The sequence below is a fragment of the Halyomorpha halys genome, unplaced genomic scaffold (genome assembly GCF_000696795.3).
Source record: "Halyomorpha halys isolate HHAL.00 unplaced genomic scaffold, Hhal_1.1 Scaffold578.1, whole genome shotgun sequence".
Classification (NCBI taxonomy): Eukaryota; Metazoa; Arthropoda; class Insecta; order Hemiptera; family Pentatomidae; genus Halyomorpha; species Halyomorpha halys.
Window position 1 is genome coordinate 209,296 of NW_027106404.1, and position 14,730 is coordinate 224,025.

Sequence of the window (14,730 nt, forward strand, 5' to 3'; positions counted from 1 at the left end):
TCTGCTCTATTGTATGTCTGCAAGTTCTAAGCTCTAACAGTCATACTAGAAAGCAGGATTGGAAAATTTGAAAGGAAAATCCTTCATAAAATTACCAGAATGATCTGGAATCAGAGTCTTACGACATGGAGGAGAAGAACTAACAGTGAACTGCTTGCAGAGACTGATCAGTCAATATCTAAATCATGAAATACATCTGATGTATGAAGGCTAGGAGGTTAAGATGGGCGGGATATGTGACTTGAAGTAATCCATCGGTATACCTCTACAATGAATGCCACTATAGCTGGCAAGAGATCAGATGGGAGGCCATAATATGGATTGATAGAATTAAAAAAGATAAGAAAGAGCTGCATACTGCAAACTGGGAAGCAGTAGCCATGGGCCACAAGCAGGTATGGAGAAGGCTGAATCGAGCGGCCAATGATGTGCTAGGTCTGTAGAGCCAACAGAAAAAAAAAATACAAACTTTTTATTTTTTTTAAAGATTGAGTGGATATACATTTTTATTTATCCAATCAAGGCTGAACAATAAAAATGAAATTAGTCATGAATTAAAAGACCAGTACATCTAATCATATGGTCAAACAACTTAAGTTAACGTCTGAAATATTAATTACATGTTTTTTATACAGTGGAAAACGTCAATTAAACTGATGCTTATGACTGAAGAACATAATTTACTAAAACATGTGGACAACTTTTGATAATTGAGTATCCTAAGAAAAAGTTTTGATTTTGTTGAGCAAAAAATTAGTGGTGAATATAAAAATGAACACATTTGAAATGGGTAAACTTTATCATATTTTTGTTTTTAAACTTATATAATCCTTCTGCCTTACTAAAAAAAAAAAATGAAATATAATATTTTATTTGTTCTGCCATTAATAAATTATTAGTTAAATTATTTTAAGATATATTGTTTCTCTTTTACTGACAGAACTTGCTATTTTGTACCATATTAGAATTGTAAAATTCTTTTATCCTTCATTTTTTATTATTTGTAGTTTTTTTTTTATTTCATCTAATTATTCCTTCATTGCCACCTCTTGAATACTACTATTTCTTTTTTTAATCAAGTTCTAAGTTTCATAAAAATAATGTTTAGTAATAAAAATAAAACACAATTCATTAATAAAAAAACAAACACACAAATTGCCATGTGAACAGCTGTATTATAATAAATTTTTTTGTTATTTATTTCACAGTCTCCAATTTTAAATTTAGAGAAAAATCAATAGATTAGAACTCTCCTCAATATTGAAATAAATCAGAAAAAAATTGTGAGCAAAACATTCCAGATAAGAATACAACTAAAAATATTCAGTTTACCTCAAATTTGGCACAATACTAAATGCTACCAACACAAAATTTTATTACCTCATAACAGGTTTCTATAAAATAGGGATAAATATGAATATATTTCTAAACCATTAAAATAATAAATTTAATTTAAAAAACAAACATTAGATAAATATATATTTAAAAAATAAGTACAAATGATTTTATTATAATATATTTAATATCACTCATCATAATTAAAATAGAGAATTTAGAAGGCTACTCAACATCGAGCTGTGGGGGAAGGACATAATAACCAAATAGTAGATTGGCCAGAACAAAACAGGCCTGAAACAGTGACATGACCTAACTAAATTTGGGAACTTCACCTGGTAAATATAAATCAGGTTATATCATTGTGACAAATAAGATAGACATAAAGTTGTGAGGTTTAGTATTAAACAGATCTCTTACATATTAATAAAAACTAAACCAATGGATAAACATCTGAAGCGTAGACCAAAGCGTAGGAGGGAGGATTTCATTAATATTGATCTTGTGGATTTGGGTTTGGACAGGCATCACTGGACAGATGTATGTTGATGGCATTTGAAGGTCTTGGCATCAAGCCTTCGGGTCCACTAAGCTTGGGTATTCCATTTAAAATAACCAATTGATATAAAATGATACATCTTTCACTAATTAAATTAACAAATGTTTTAAGAGGTACCAAATCATGAGGGTAATTTAGAATACTTCTGATACAAATTTAAATCAACATAATATAAATAATGTTGTTACTATTGTTTCATCATTAATAAAAAAGATTGTTCACATGGCATTTATTAGCTATAAATAAAATTTATACATTACATTTTTTGGAAAAAAATCATAAAACAAAATGATGTCATCATCATAATATTTACCTACTGGACAGTGATCATATCTTGGGCAACATTGTCCAGCAGTGTAGTGCGGTTGACAGTCGTCTCTTTCGTAACATGTTATAGAAGTGCACATTATTTCACCACCTTTACAATAACAAACTTGACAAGGATCCTCTGGTTTATCGAGCCTTTCCCCATTGTTGTACACAATTCCATTATACTCACAATCTAGAAAAAAAAAATATATATAAGCATCAAGTTTGACTCTAAAGATTTCTCGTAAAGAAACTAATTAATTAATGAAATTAACTTTCATTATTTGAGCCAGTAAAAAGTGGTTTACTTATAGTTTATTCGGTTTTTAAATATAGAATGTTTACTGATAATATTATTTTAAAAATGAGCACAACCAAGATTATTAATAAAATTCTGTTATATTCTTGATTATTCGATTCTTCCATGGATATAATAGGCAGATATGTTGAAAATTTTGGTTTATTCCATAACAATTCTTGAGTATAAATTGAGTTGGGCCCATATTTTTTTTTAAAAATAAACTTGGATAAATCAATTTTGGCCTGAGGCCCAAAGAAAAGATGGTAAGAGTTAAAATAGTGAAAAAAAGATATGTTTGTTTTAGTCCAAACTAAAGTGGATAAAAAAATCTGATGTGGTGGGTTCATGCTGAAGTTGTCACTACTTTTGTAATTTAAAAAAAACAAAAAAAAAACCTAAATATCAGGGAAGGCGAAAATAATGAGAAAAAAAGTTTTATTTATCAGTTGTCATAAAAATTCGTATTTAGAATTTCTCGAGGTGGGAATAACAAATATAAATATAGAGTAAAACAGTTTAACAAAAGATAATGAAGCCATAATGCAATCGGATAAGATGAGGTGGACTCGGATTTTTCTGTTGAAAATTTGTTGAAGATTTTTTTAAAACTTAATTAATTAAGCCCTGTTAAACTATCTTAATCAGAATTTCATCTAGAAATAAATCTAGATGATATTAAACACCATTCAATTCTACACTGACATGGCAAGTTTAATCAAAAACATTTGAGTTATTCTATGTAGTGGCATATGCAATATGCCCCCTTTATTATGTAATTAGAGTTTTTCATGACTTTTTGTTTTTGAGAAAAACATGTATTTCTGTCTCAAAAACTAGAATTTGATTTTTTGCACGATCCCAATGCATCAAATTTATATGTTATTTTCTTTATTGTTCATAAACATTATATTCTTAGCTCTATTTAGAGATAGTCATTACTAATTATGATGCTCAAAAATTAATCGACCTGTTTAAATAAAAAAAAAAAAAAACATTGTTCATCCTGATTTTGCAACTGTTTGGGCTTTTTAGCTCCACTATAAATGAATGTGAATAGTAACAACCATTTTCTTTGCATTAGCATAACAAACTGATTCAAGTAAATTTATCACTTTTTTTTAAATGTATAGACAAGGGACTTTTGAATTAAATTAGCTAAAATTAAATTTAACTTCCTAATATATTTTAATTCAAATTTCAAAATTAATTTTTCTTTAATAAACTCCATAATAACAAATAAATAACTGAAAAATAGCATAGCATGAATGATTTAACAATAACTACTAATTGAAATTAGCACTTTAAACTTTTATTTGAATATACTCAAACTCTGCAGACTACAGCTCACAATTTTTCAGTCAAATGAAGTGTGGCTAGAAGAGGATTCAAACAACTTTCATTGAGTATTAGAAGCCATTCACAAAGACTATTGTTAGTACATGAACACCACATACTCTAAAAACATATTAGACCAGAATCTATATGGATGATTTAGCCAAAGTTGATATTAAGAGTGGAAGCGGAAGTAATTGTCTTGAAATTCAGAGACGGGCATGCTTTTGATATAACCTTTGATATAGGGTTCAGGTCTACAAACAATTGAGTGAAAGAAGACTCATTTTTCGAGGTCACGGTAAATCTAATAGACTTTAAGAGGATGCAGAAATTTAAAATTTCGTTTCTATAATGACCAATTCAGCATCTATTCTTCTGAAACTGAAGACAAAGTGGAATGCAAAGAACTGGATCATATGGCACTGTCGAATATCAGGGAATGAAGAGGCTCATAAACTTGAAAAAGATGGACTCAAATTGCCTCCATACCTCGATTGGATGTTAAAATCATAAATAAAGCAGGAATTCTCCAGAGATGGAACAATCAGTATCCAGATCACAAATTTTAGGATTCATACTACCTCCTTTCCAGAAAATGACAAGTTCTTAGTTTCTGCCTCAAAACTTGCCCAAACCCATTTTGTGAATTTGGAAGAGACAAATAAACCACTGAAAACATTCTCTAAGCATATATCCTTGTGGAAGAGCAACAGAAGTAGAGGTAACCTGAACCAACTGATTTGTTGACCAAGCTTGTGGCCTCGAGGATTGAAAAACTACTGCCAATTTTAGTTTATCATTTTAATACATATAATGGGAAGATTAAAAAAAAGAATATCTCACCCCGAACATGGTTACATTATCATCTTTGAATGTGATGGTAAGATTAAATCAAGGCAAATCAAGACAAGTAAACATAGAAGGGCTGTTCAGCACAATGTAGCTGTGATTAATTCATGTAAATCATTTTTCATTTTAATACACCTAATTAAATATAAACTTGATTTCAAATTTAAAGTAGATATAATTCTGACGTTTTGTTAATTTTGTATATTATTATACCATTAATATGGTATACGTCATACTTATGACTTATTTACGCCAACATTGAAAATTATAAACTGCTAAGATTAGTTACATTAAAATTTATATGTTTATGTTTAAAAAAAACACCTCAACAAATAAACAAACATTCATTACTAAAAATGAATGAAAATTCATTAAACAAAAAAAAAATAATATTATATTATTTATAAAAAACATAAATAAATTCTACCTATCAACTGATTAATAAAACTTAGTCTAATATTATAATAAATGAATAAATATTTACTTTCTTACCACATTTATATTCAGGACAGCATTGGCCTGACTGTTGTAATATTCTGCATCCACTGTTAGGCTGACACTTAATCATGGAGCATATAACATCGGGCACTTCGCATATACATTTTTCACAAGGGCCAAGGCTTGGGACTTCTTGTCCGTTTTCATAAATTTGTTCATCCAATACACATACTATAATATAATTATCACCAAGAATTAAAACATAAATTAACTAATTAATGATAATATTTACAAGTTAAAAAGAATTATAAATTTAATTTTGAAAAATTTTAATTTTTATTATCCAATTAAAGCATACCATTTTTGTAAATTGTTCCATTAGTAGAGGAATTTTGATCCCGTTTAATTCTTCTTTGTTGGTTAGAAACAGGAACTGAAAAAAAGACAATATATCTTTAGGCAGAGACTAAACCTATAGTAATTGTTTAATAATATACAATTCATACCAGCTAAATAAATTAATAAGTAATATGAAAATAGATTAATTTATAAAATAAGTAGTTAGAGCATTTTACAAACTACTTAGATAGAGAAAAAAAAATAATGGAATACCTTATTTTACAAATATTCATAATTTTTATAGACATTGTGTAAATCAAATACATTTATTGTATAAGAATGAAAGAACATGAGTCAATTCAAAATAAAATATTTTATTAATTAATTACACAAAGTAGTTATTCCTGGCATATTGATACAGAATTGATCGGAATTATTCGTTGAAACATGCATTATTATCAAAACTACTACTAAAGTTCTACAACAATACATTATATTTAAAATATGAGTTAGTTATGACATTTCTGTGAATATGAAAATTAATGAGCGAACAATGAATAAAAGGAAGCATATAGAGGCATATTGTTCAATAATTTTATAAAGCCTTTGCTTTTTATTTAATGTGTATAAACTGATAGTTATTTAATTTTTGTTCTTTTCAATTTAATATTTTTGTTCTTTTCAATTTAATATTCTTATTCTTTTCAATTTAACATTTTTGATGAATTTTCGTCCAAATCAGTTTCTTTGTATTCTTCTTCCAGTATCATTATTTTCCTTTTAAGGCTACTTCCTGTTTTTGATAATAACATCAACAATTTTGAGGTAAAAATATTTTTAAAAAATGCCCAATCATTAATAATTAATTTATATATTTCATATCTTCTAACACTATTTATCACAGTGACTAATTACTTTTATAAACCTTATAATAACAGCGTAGTATTTATATATGGATTTATTCCAACAAGAAAGAAATTTAGATTCTTAAAAAAAATTAACTCCTGAAAACTATTTTAAATATCATTCTGGTTTTAAAACTATTTTTCTCACCTAACACTTCCAGTTGCTTGAAACAGTTGAAATTAGTAGGAAAAGGGTCTGGCAAATAGGGTGGGATTTGAAGGATTTTATATCCCAACTCATGCAGTGGTCCCAGTGTTGTTTCAATTTGTGGCTCGACATTATCATGAAGAAATTGGCAGCCAATTTATCAATGCTGGGTAAAGACATTAGAGCTTCCGATGCATCAATTTCTTGACAGTAATTATCGCCAGTAGTAATTTTGTCATGATAGAGAAACCAATAGTGGATAATATCAACAGTAGGCCTCCATAATGTGACCATAATGTATTTTGGGTGCAAGTCAGGGTTTCCTACTCTTAGTTGGCTGATGCACCTTATTTTTTTTTTAATTTAGCCTACATGTTAGATATGCTTCAGGTTTGAGTAGATTTAAACTGCAGAGTGATCGGTATATGGAGTTAATGTTTGAGTTCAATGCTCTATTAATGTCAGTTGAGAAGTTGTTAATTGTTGGTTCAAAATTTTTTCAATAATATCGCCTTTATGTCTCAATATTCCATTTTCGTATGAACTATTGAACTCATTTCTAAATCCATATTGGTGGGTTATCATATTAACTTGTGAGACTCAGTTGTATTCTACATAAGGGTTTCCTACATCTCTGTTGGTATGATGGAGAGAACTTCTATGGCAAGTGGGCAAAATGAGCTTTTTATAAAGCTAGACCCAACACATAAATTACGATGAAACTTTGTGCCTTAGGATACATATGATTTGATTGAATGCATTGAAGTTTAAAAACGATGTGACCCTTATAAACGATATATCCCTAATACAAAGTTGTATCACCTTACGGTAATTGTGAATTATTAAATGTTGACCATGTTTTAAATTAGATTACCTGAATAATAATTATAATTTTCTATAAAACAAAGAAATGTTCCAAAGACGAAGAATACCCCTGAAATTGACAAACTTTGCAAAAAGAAAATTCTTGATCATGGAATAAACAATTTCATAAAACTGGCTAAAATATGTTATGTTATGGTATTTCTTCCTTAATAGGAGCATAGTAGCTCAATGAGTAAGGGGCTGTGATACTGTCTCCCAGACTGATAATTACTAATTCTCCTGGGGCACACCCAGGCTCTATAAAGTGAGTGCCCTTTATTGGGAGAAAAACCTTGAACGTGACTGTGAACAAGTGACCTCCTTGCACAACTGTTGCTCAAGAAACAGTACTTCCTTACAAAGTATTGAACCCATGACCCTTCATGGATTGGAATAGTCCAGTTTTTTTTATTCCTTAAAGGTTACATTGAGAGGAACAGAGTACCTAATAATCAAAAAAAAAAATTTAAGAAAAATATTTTCTCACCATTGCCTGAGAATATCTAACATAATAATAATGTAACTGAAATTATTCTTGAGTATAAAACATGATAAAATCTGCAACTGATGGCTTTAATGAGACAATTGAAATAGAAGAATAGTTTTCTTGTTTGTTAGTTTATTCTTGTTTAAAGACGTAAAACCTTTTGGTAATCAGCGGCTATGTACAGCTATAATTATAAAGATACACACACATTTAGTCCATCACAATAAAAAAATAAAATATAATAATAAAAAATAAGAATTATGAGATTATATTAATAATAAAATTAAAACCAAAGAAAGGGTATAATTGGAAAGGAGGCAATGTGCTTTCAAAAATTCAAATACCAATGCGACTTTAGTTTTCTCTTCGGTGAGAGCTTCAGATAAATTTGGAGTCAGTCTTATTCTGCTTACTGTAGTAGAAGAATATGATAGGTGATATTTTAGGAAAATTGGAAAGTATATATTAAATACTTCTTTCTAAACACGACCATGTTCAATTTTTCAAAACCTTAAATTACAGTCGTTTTAGGAAATTTAAAAAAGTTATTAAAGAGTTTTCCAGTTTAAATATAAATAAAAAATAATTAGATTCAATATGTGTCAGATTAATTTTTTTTTATAATTTAAAAATATTTTAAATACTTCTTTCTAATAAACATGGGCTTGTTCAATTTTTGTTGACCTTAAATAACGGTTGTTTTAGGAAATTTAAAAAGAGTTGTCCAGTTTAAAATAGAAATAAAAAATAAATAGGTTCAATACTTATCAGATTAATTTTTTTATTTTTTTTTCATAAAGAATATCTTAAATACTCCTTTCTAAACACGACCATGTTCAATTTTTCAAGATCTTAAATTACGGTCGTTTTAGAAAACTAGAAAAAAAAAAAAAAAGTTTTCCAATTTAAAATATGAATGAAAAATAACATTTATCAGATTCAAATTTCGTATAACATATATGTTCTTCCAATTAGTTCATCAATCATGGAATAAAATTTATAATTTTTTTAAAGAAAAGGAATAAAAAAGGTCAACTCTGAAACTTACAGATTAAGCACGGTAGATTGAATTAAACACCGTTAACGGAAATTTTCAAGAATAGTTCCCAATACTAGAACACCTTGAAGAGGCGTTCTAGAATAATTGTATTCGTTTTGGGTATCAGGTGATACGCTCTGTTATTTCAGAACCTAACTTAGTCCGCAAAAACTGTTGTAAAACATTATTCAAAGAGGTAATACTAAGTAATAGGTTGCTTATATATGTTTTTCTGAGTGGTAATTTTTCCAAAAATAGGAAAAGGGCGAGTTTCAGGGAATACTGCCAAGAAAACTAAGTCAAAATTTTATTATTGCATCCCTCCCTCAATAAGTTGTAGCAGCAAAACCCTTTAAAAAATAATTAAAATCTGTACGACTATAGCCCATGAACCACTTTGCAAGGAAGTAATGTCACTAGACCAACGGTTACGCCAGGAGGTGATTAAGGCACGATGCTACTTAGCCTTATAGTACAAGAGCTGAAGAGGAGAAAAAAGGCAGTTATCTCACCCCAATTTTTGATTACTTTAATGAAAACTATGTATAATTAATAGTCAAAATTGATGAGTCTGCCAAGTATAGGTAGGGAGAATACAAAATGGCGGCTGTTTCAGAGTGATAAAAAAAAACTAATTTTTCATCCGGAGCTCTATATCTTAAAATGTAGGAACAACACGAGAAAACCTAAGAGAACGTCATTTAAAGAAGAGTAAATTTGCTAAAACATGAGCCCAAATAGAGTTACTTACGTTAAATAGTTTTCGAGATATAGCTTTTTAAAAAGCAACATTTCATAAAAATGTTGTATGGAACGTACTAAAAGATCAGTAGTTAGTGAATTTATATCTCAAAAACCATTTGACGTACAGATGTCTATTAGTACTCAAATCAAAGCTAGTTGAATGAGCTGTAAAGTAGTTTATGATGTTTATCTTCGTAGGAGTAATAGTGTACATGAAATTTGCTAAAATAAATTGATTTATAATTGTCCGGGCAAATTTTCATTTGCCAAATTTATATTCATATGTGAATATCATAAAAACTACTACCCCTACGAAGATAAATGTCATAAAGTACTTCATAGTAAGTTAAATTTTCTTTATTTTGAGGGTTGGCAGACATATGTGCGTCTTATGCATCTAGAGATATATTTTTTCAAAAATCCAAAATTTTATAGGAACAACTAGAAATTAACAATTTGTGAGTTTACAAAGATAAACATAATTAACTATTTTATATTGAATTTAACTAGCTTTAATTTTGCTTTTTAAAAAACTAACTATTGGACGTAAATAGCACTTTTAGGGCTAATATTTCAGTAAATTTACTCTTCTTTAAATGTTATCTTATTAATGTTCTCTTAAATTTTCTAGTGTTGTTGGTAGTTTTTAAGATATAGAGCTCCGAATGAAAAATCAATGTTTTTTTAAGGTTTTGAAACAGCCGCCATTTTTTAATCCCCCTACCTATATTTGGCAGACTCATCAATTTTGACTAGTAATTATACATAGTTTTCATTGATGTAATAAAAAATTGGGGAGAGATAACTGCCTTTTTTTCTTCCCGGCTCTTAAACTATTACCGCGGTGCCACCGCGCTCCCGCAGCAAAATCCCTAGTTATCAATAAATAATTATTTTAGATAATGAACGGTTATGTAACCTTTTTACGGACGAATTATATTTTAATTATGTTTCTTACATTCATACATTTTCTCCTTCATCGTTTCTTTGACCTTTGCTTGAAAAAGAGTTCCATCTCTGGATCATGAAAAAAAAAATTGAAAAAAACTCACTGCAATGCCTGTCACGCCATGGAGACGAAGGAAGAGAGACTGGGAATTTGTGAAGGTGCGAACTAAAGGGAATAAGACGGGATGGGGACTGGAGAGACAAGATAAAAAAGAAGATACTAAAAAGTGCAAATAGGAAATGATTGATAGTTAGGAGCGGAGGGATATAGATGGCGTGTGGTCTTTCAACCAGTGTCCAGTGTTGAAGTGCCTCTCTTCGCTGGCTCACTTTAGCCACGGCCTCCTTCACAGCTTTTTTACCAGCTCCTCTTCGGCTTTTTTACTGTTATTATTAGCCGTCCATTGTCCCCTAGCTCGCTGCACCATTCTGCACCCGGATGCGGTACCGAGGGCAATGGCACTCTAAGCTTGAGTCCGAGTCATCCTGCTTCTTAGGACGGACTTTAACTATATTCGACACCCCTAGCACGGACAATGCGACAGGCAGCCGTCGTGTCAATAGTCTCAAAAAATAACAACCTTAGCCCGCGCTTCTTTTAAATAAAGGACTTTGATAAATTAAAATACAGTATAATCTCGGTAATCCAAACTGGTGCAAAACAAGAAAATAAGTTACTTTTAAAAAAAAAAAACACAGTAGGCAATGACATTTTTGTTTTCAAATAAAATTATAGGCGCGTGAAAGACATTTTTAACTTCCCGATCTATACAGGTAAGTTATTGTAATTACCTTGAAAATCAAAAATGTAAATTTTTGTAGTTTGACATTAACCTAATTATTATGATATATTTTCTAGGAATTATAAATACACAATATCTATTGTGTAAATCATTTGATTCTATAAAACTAATTTAATTAATGGTAGACATATGTATTATACCAATTTTGTTTGAGAACTCATTTTTGTTTATCACGTTTTAAATAAATCAATACAAAGAATATTTTATGTCATTTATACTGTTTTTTACTTATAAATGGACAATCTTGTAGTCTTAACAATTGAATTATCACTTAGCATACCTGGGGATGTAAAAGAAAACTTTTTAAATCTTCAAAAAGGCCAAAATTTCAATAAAATATGTAATAAAGTCAAATAAATAAAAATAGTTATGTACATTCATATAGCTTCCGAAAAATATCTCCCAGTAGCAATTAGTTCGGTTAGTTACACTGTAATATTTGTTAGCAACCAATCTCGGGTATTTCAGAAACTTGATATTGAACTTTTGAAACAAGGCCATCCCTGCCGACCAAACCTGCCCCACTAAGACCATTGAAATAAGTGCTTAAAAGTGGGAAGAGGAGATTTTAAGTCAGTCCATCGAGTAATATTTTAAAAGCATCTGAAATTGGAAAACGGCGTGAAACCCTCCACTCCCGCCCTCCGTGGTAGCCTTACTTATCTGACTTTTCATACAGACAATTATAGCCAGTAGGTTGGTCGATATACAAAATAACACAATCTCACAAGAGATCATTACAAAAAAAAGGCAATCTTTCACGGCCGGACCCACCTCACCAAGACCCCAGGGGAGAGGAGACTTAATATAAAATCAAAATAATTTGATTGTTAAGATTAATTTTTTTCCCTATACCATATTATCATTTCACTTCCACCATGAAACTTCTGTCAATCCAATAATCTCTCGTGATTTTCGACCAATCAACCTTATATAAATCTATTAAGTATATTGTTATTCAAGGAAATTAATTTAATTTTCCGTTATTTTTTTCAGGGCGATAGCCTTTTTATTTCAATTTTTTTTTATCAATTTTACATTCATGAAATAATCTCTTCGACGTTTCGGACTGTCTGTGCATCATGAGGAGCAAATCCTTTTTCACTGGTTTTATCGAGCTCTTTTTATTTAATAAATGCTGAAATCGTTTTTTTAAGGTTATTGTAGTGTGATTTCTATTAGAACTTTAATAAATGCGGTACACAGGCATCTGAGGCAGAGACTTTACAAATTCAAAAACGAAGACTACAAAATCGGTCAAAAATTTGTTTTCCGTTCAACCGCATTGACCCGTAGAAAACTGAACATCAGAAATTCGACCCGATTACACTACTTAGCTAATTGCAGTTAAGAAAACAAAAGTTCACAGGAAATAATTACGAATTTTGAAAGACTATTATTTTGCAAATACAAACAGCTATACACACTGTTTGTTCCTCAAGAAGGCGGGGCAGAAGGTGCAGGTAACTCAAATATTTATTTTGAACCATTTCGAAGAGTATTTTTAGAAGAATGTTTAGTATATTTTCAACCCCTAATGACTGAATAGCAAAAAAAATCAGGACTATTTACTTAACATTTTACGACAAAGGATAAAGCAAGCATATTAATATGTTAATATGACCCCCAATTGTTTTATGTTTTCTTATGTTAATTTGACTTATTTTATTAGACCTTGGCAGAACAGTCTTAAAAGTTTTATAATAGTTAGATGTGAGGCTGAAAGTTTATGGTTATGGTATGCTAATTTTATAGCAATAATGTTGTTTAAAATTGTTAACAATGATTGTATAATAAAAGCTATTATTTAATAGATTGGATATAGATAGAGGATGTCCAGATTGGCCGAGATGTAGGACATTTAAAATATAAATAAATATTTTTGAAACTTAATTGATTATTTAATTAATTAATTTTATTTAAATAAATAAATTTTACTATTTACCTGCTGTGCTGGCCACAACGAGCAGGAGCAAGAAGAAAAATTGGCCTTGCCCCATACTGAAACAAAAAAAAAGTAACAATAAGTTATCTAATTGTCTAATGAATCTTTTTTTTTTTTAAAGATAATCAATGCATTGAATGTATATTAAATAGGAAGTAATCATAAAAGCAATCTATTCCTCAATCAATGACAGAAAATGAAAATCTTATAAAATAGAGAAAAAACGGAGTATATAGTAAAATACAAAAACATAAAAAAAATAAAATTTAATACCTTATATTGTTGTTTTGTTTGAATTGTGGCATATCTCATAATAAAAAAAATTATCATATTTTCTGTTTGACGTTCTTAAAAGATTTTACCGTAGACTATAGTTACTTTTTTTGAGAACCCTTGCGGCCTGCAAGCCCTACAAGATGTTGAGAGACGATTAGAAAAATAAACCTCGATCTACAGTAATATTTTTTTACACGTCCATTTCAAATTAATACTAATTTTTTTTTTGGTTAGTTATGCCACTATTCAAGCATATCAACGATATTTATTGATGTATTAGTCAAATTTTTATTATCAAATTTGAACTTTCCATTACTCATGACAATATTTTCACTCATTTACATATTATATTTGGTATAATATTTTCACTTATTTACATACTATATTTGGCACGGCTGCACCAATAGATATTTTCGATCCGTTTTATAAGTAGTAGTATCTAGCGCTTTCTCCTCAATCAAATTTCACACAAAGTGCAGATATAATCATAAAATTTACTGTTCAGTTATTTGATTTTTATACCCTTATGTATCCCAACAAGGTTAAGATCAATAAAATTTATTGATATATCTTTATTGATGTACTGATTGGCAATGGAAATTTTTGAATTGCATTTTCTGACCATTCTTTAATATATTCCCGCCTTCCATTCGCTTAATAGTAGGAGTATGAGAGAGAATATTCCATATGAATATTATTTTATCAATATGAGATTATGATATAATAATATTATAATATCAATATTAGACATGATCAAAAATTTGAATTTGTAGGATATAAAATAAAGTGTGTTATTTTGATTCATAGAAAAGCTAATATTCTAATAAGTTAGTATCACCTTTCGATATAGATACTAATTTGTCTTACTTCCACTTTAACTAAGAGATAGAATCGTATTTAGCTTTCTTCGAAAAGGTACAAATGCGAAAACATTTAGTATAATATTTAGTCGTGGAAAGCAAAATGCCTGTTTTTGGATGCAAAATGCCACCAAAAATAATCGTGAAATGTTAATAATTTTATGCTTGAAGAAGTTTGTCGGGGGGTGCGGTCAGCAAAGAACAACATAAATAAACAAAACCATATTTATTTATTTATCTTTTATA

The 14,730-nt window shown here is 29.3% G+C and overlaps 1 protein-coding gene across 2 annotated transcripts in view; it reads right to left on the reverse strand.

Annotated features, from left to right (window-relative positions):
* The window catches only part of LOC106684415 (serine-rich adhesin for platelets), a gene marked incomplete at its 3' end in the record, with an annotated part of 80,678 nt that overhangs the window by 2,883 nt on the left and 63,065 nt on the right, over positions 1-14,730 (reverse strand). For both annotated transcript variants that reach the window (XM_014426489.3, XM_014426490.3), the window contains 4 exon segments: positions 2,208-2,396; positions 5,181-5,357; positions 5,485-5,559; positions 13,349-13,404. In XM_014426489.3, the coding sequence (XP_014281975.3) occupies positions 2,208-2,396; positions 5,181-5,357; positions 5,485-5,559; positions 13,349-13,404 (497 nt within the window).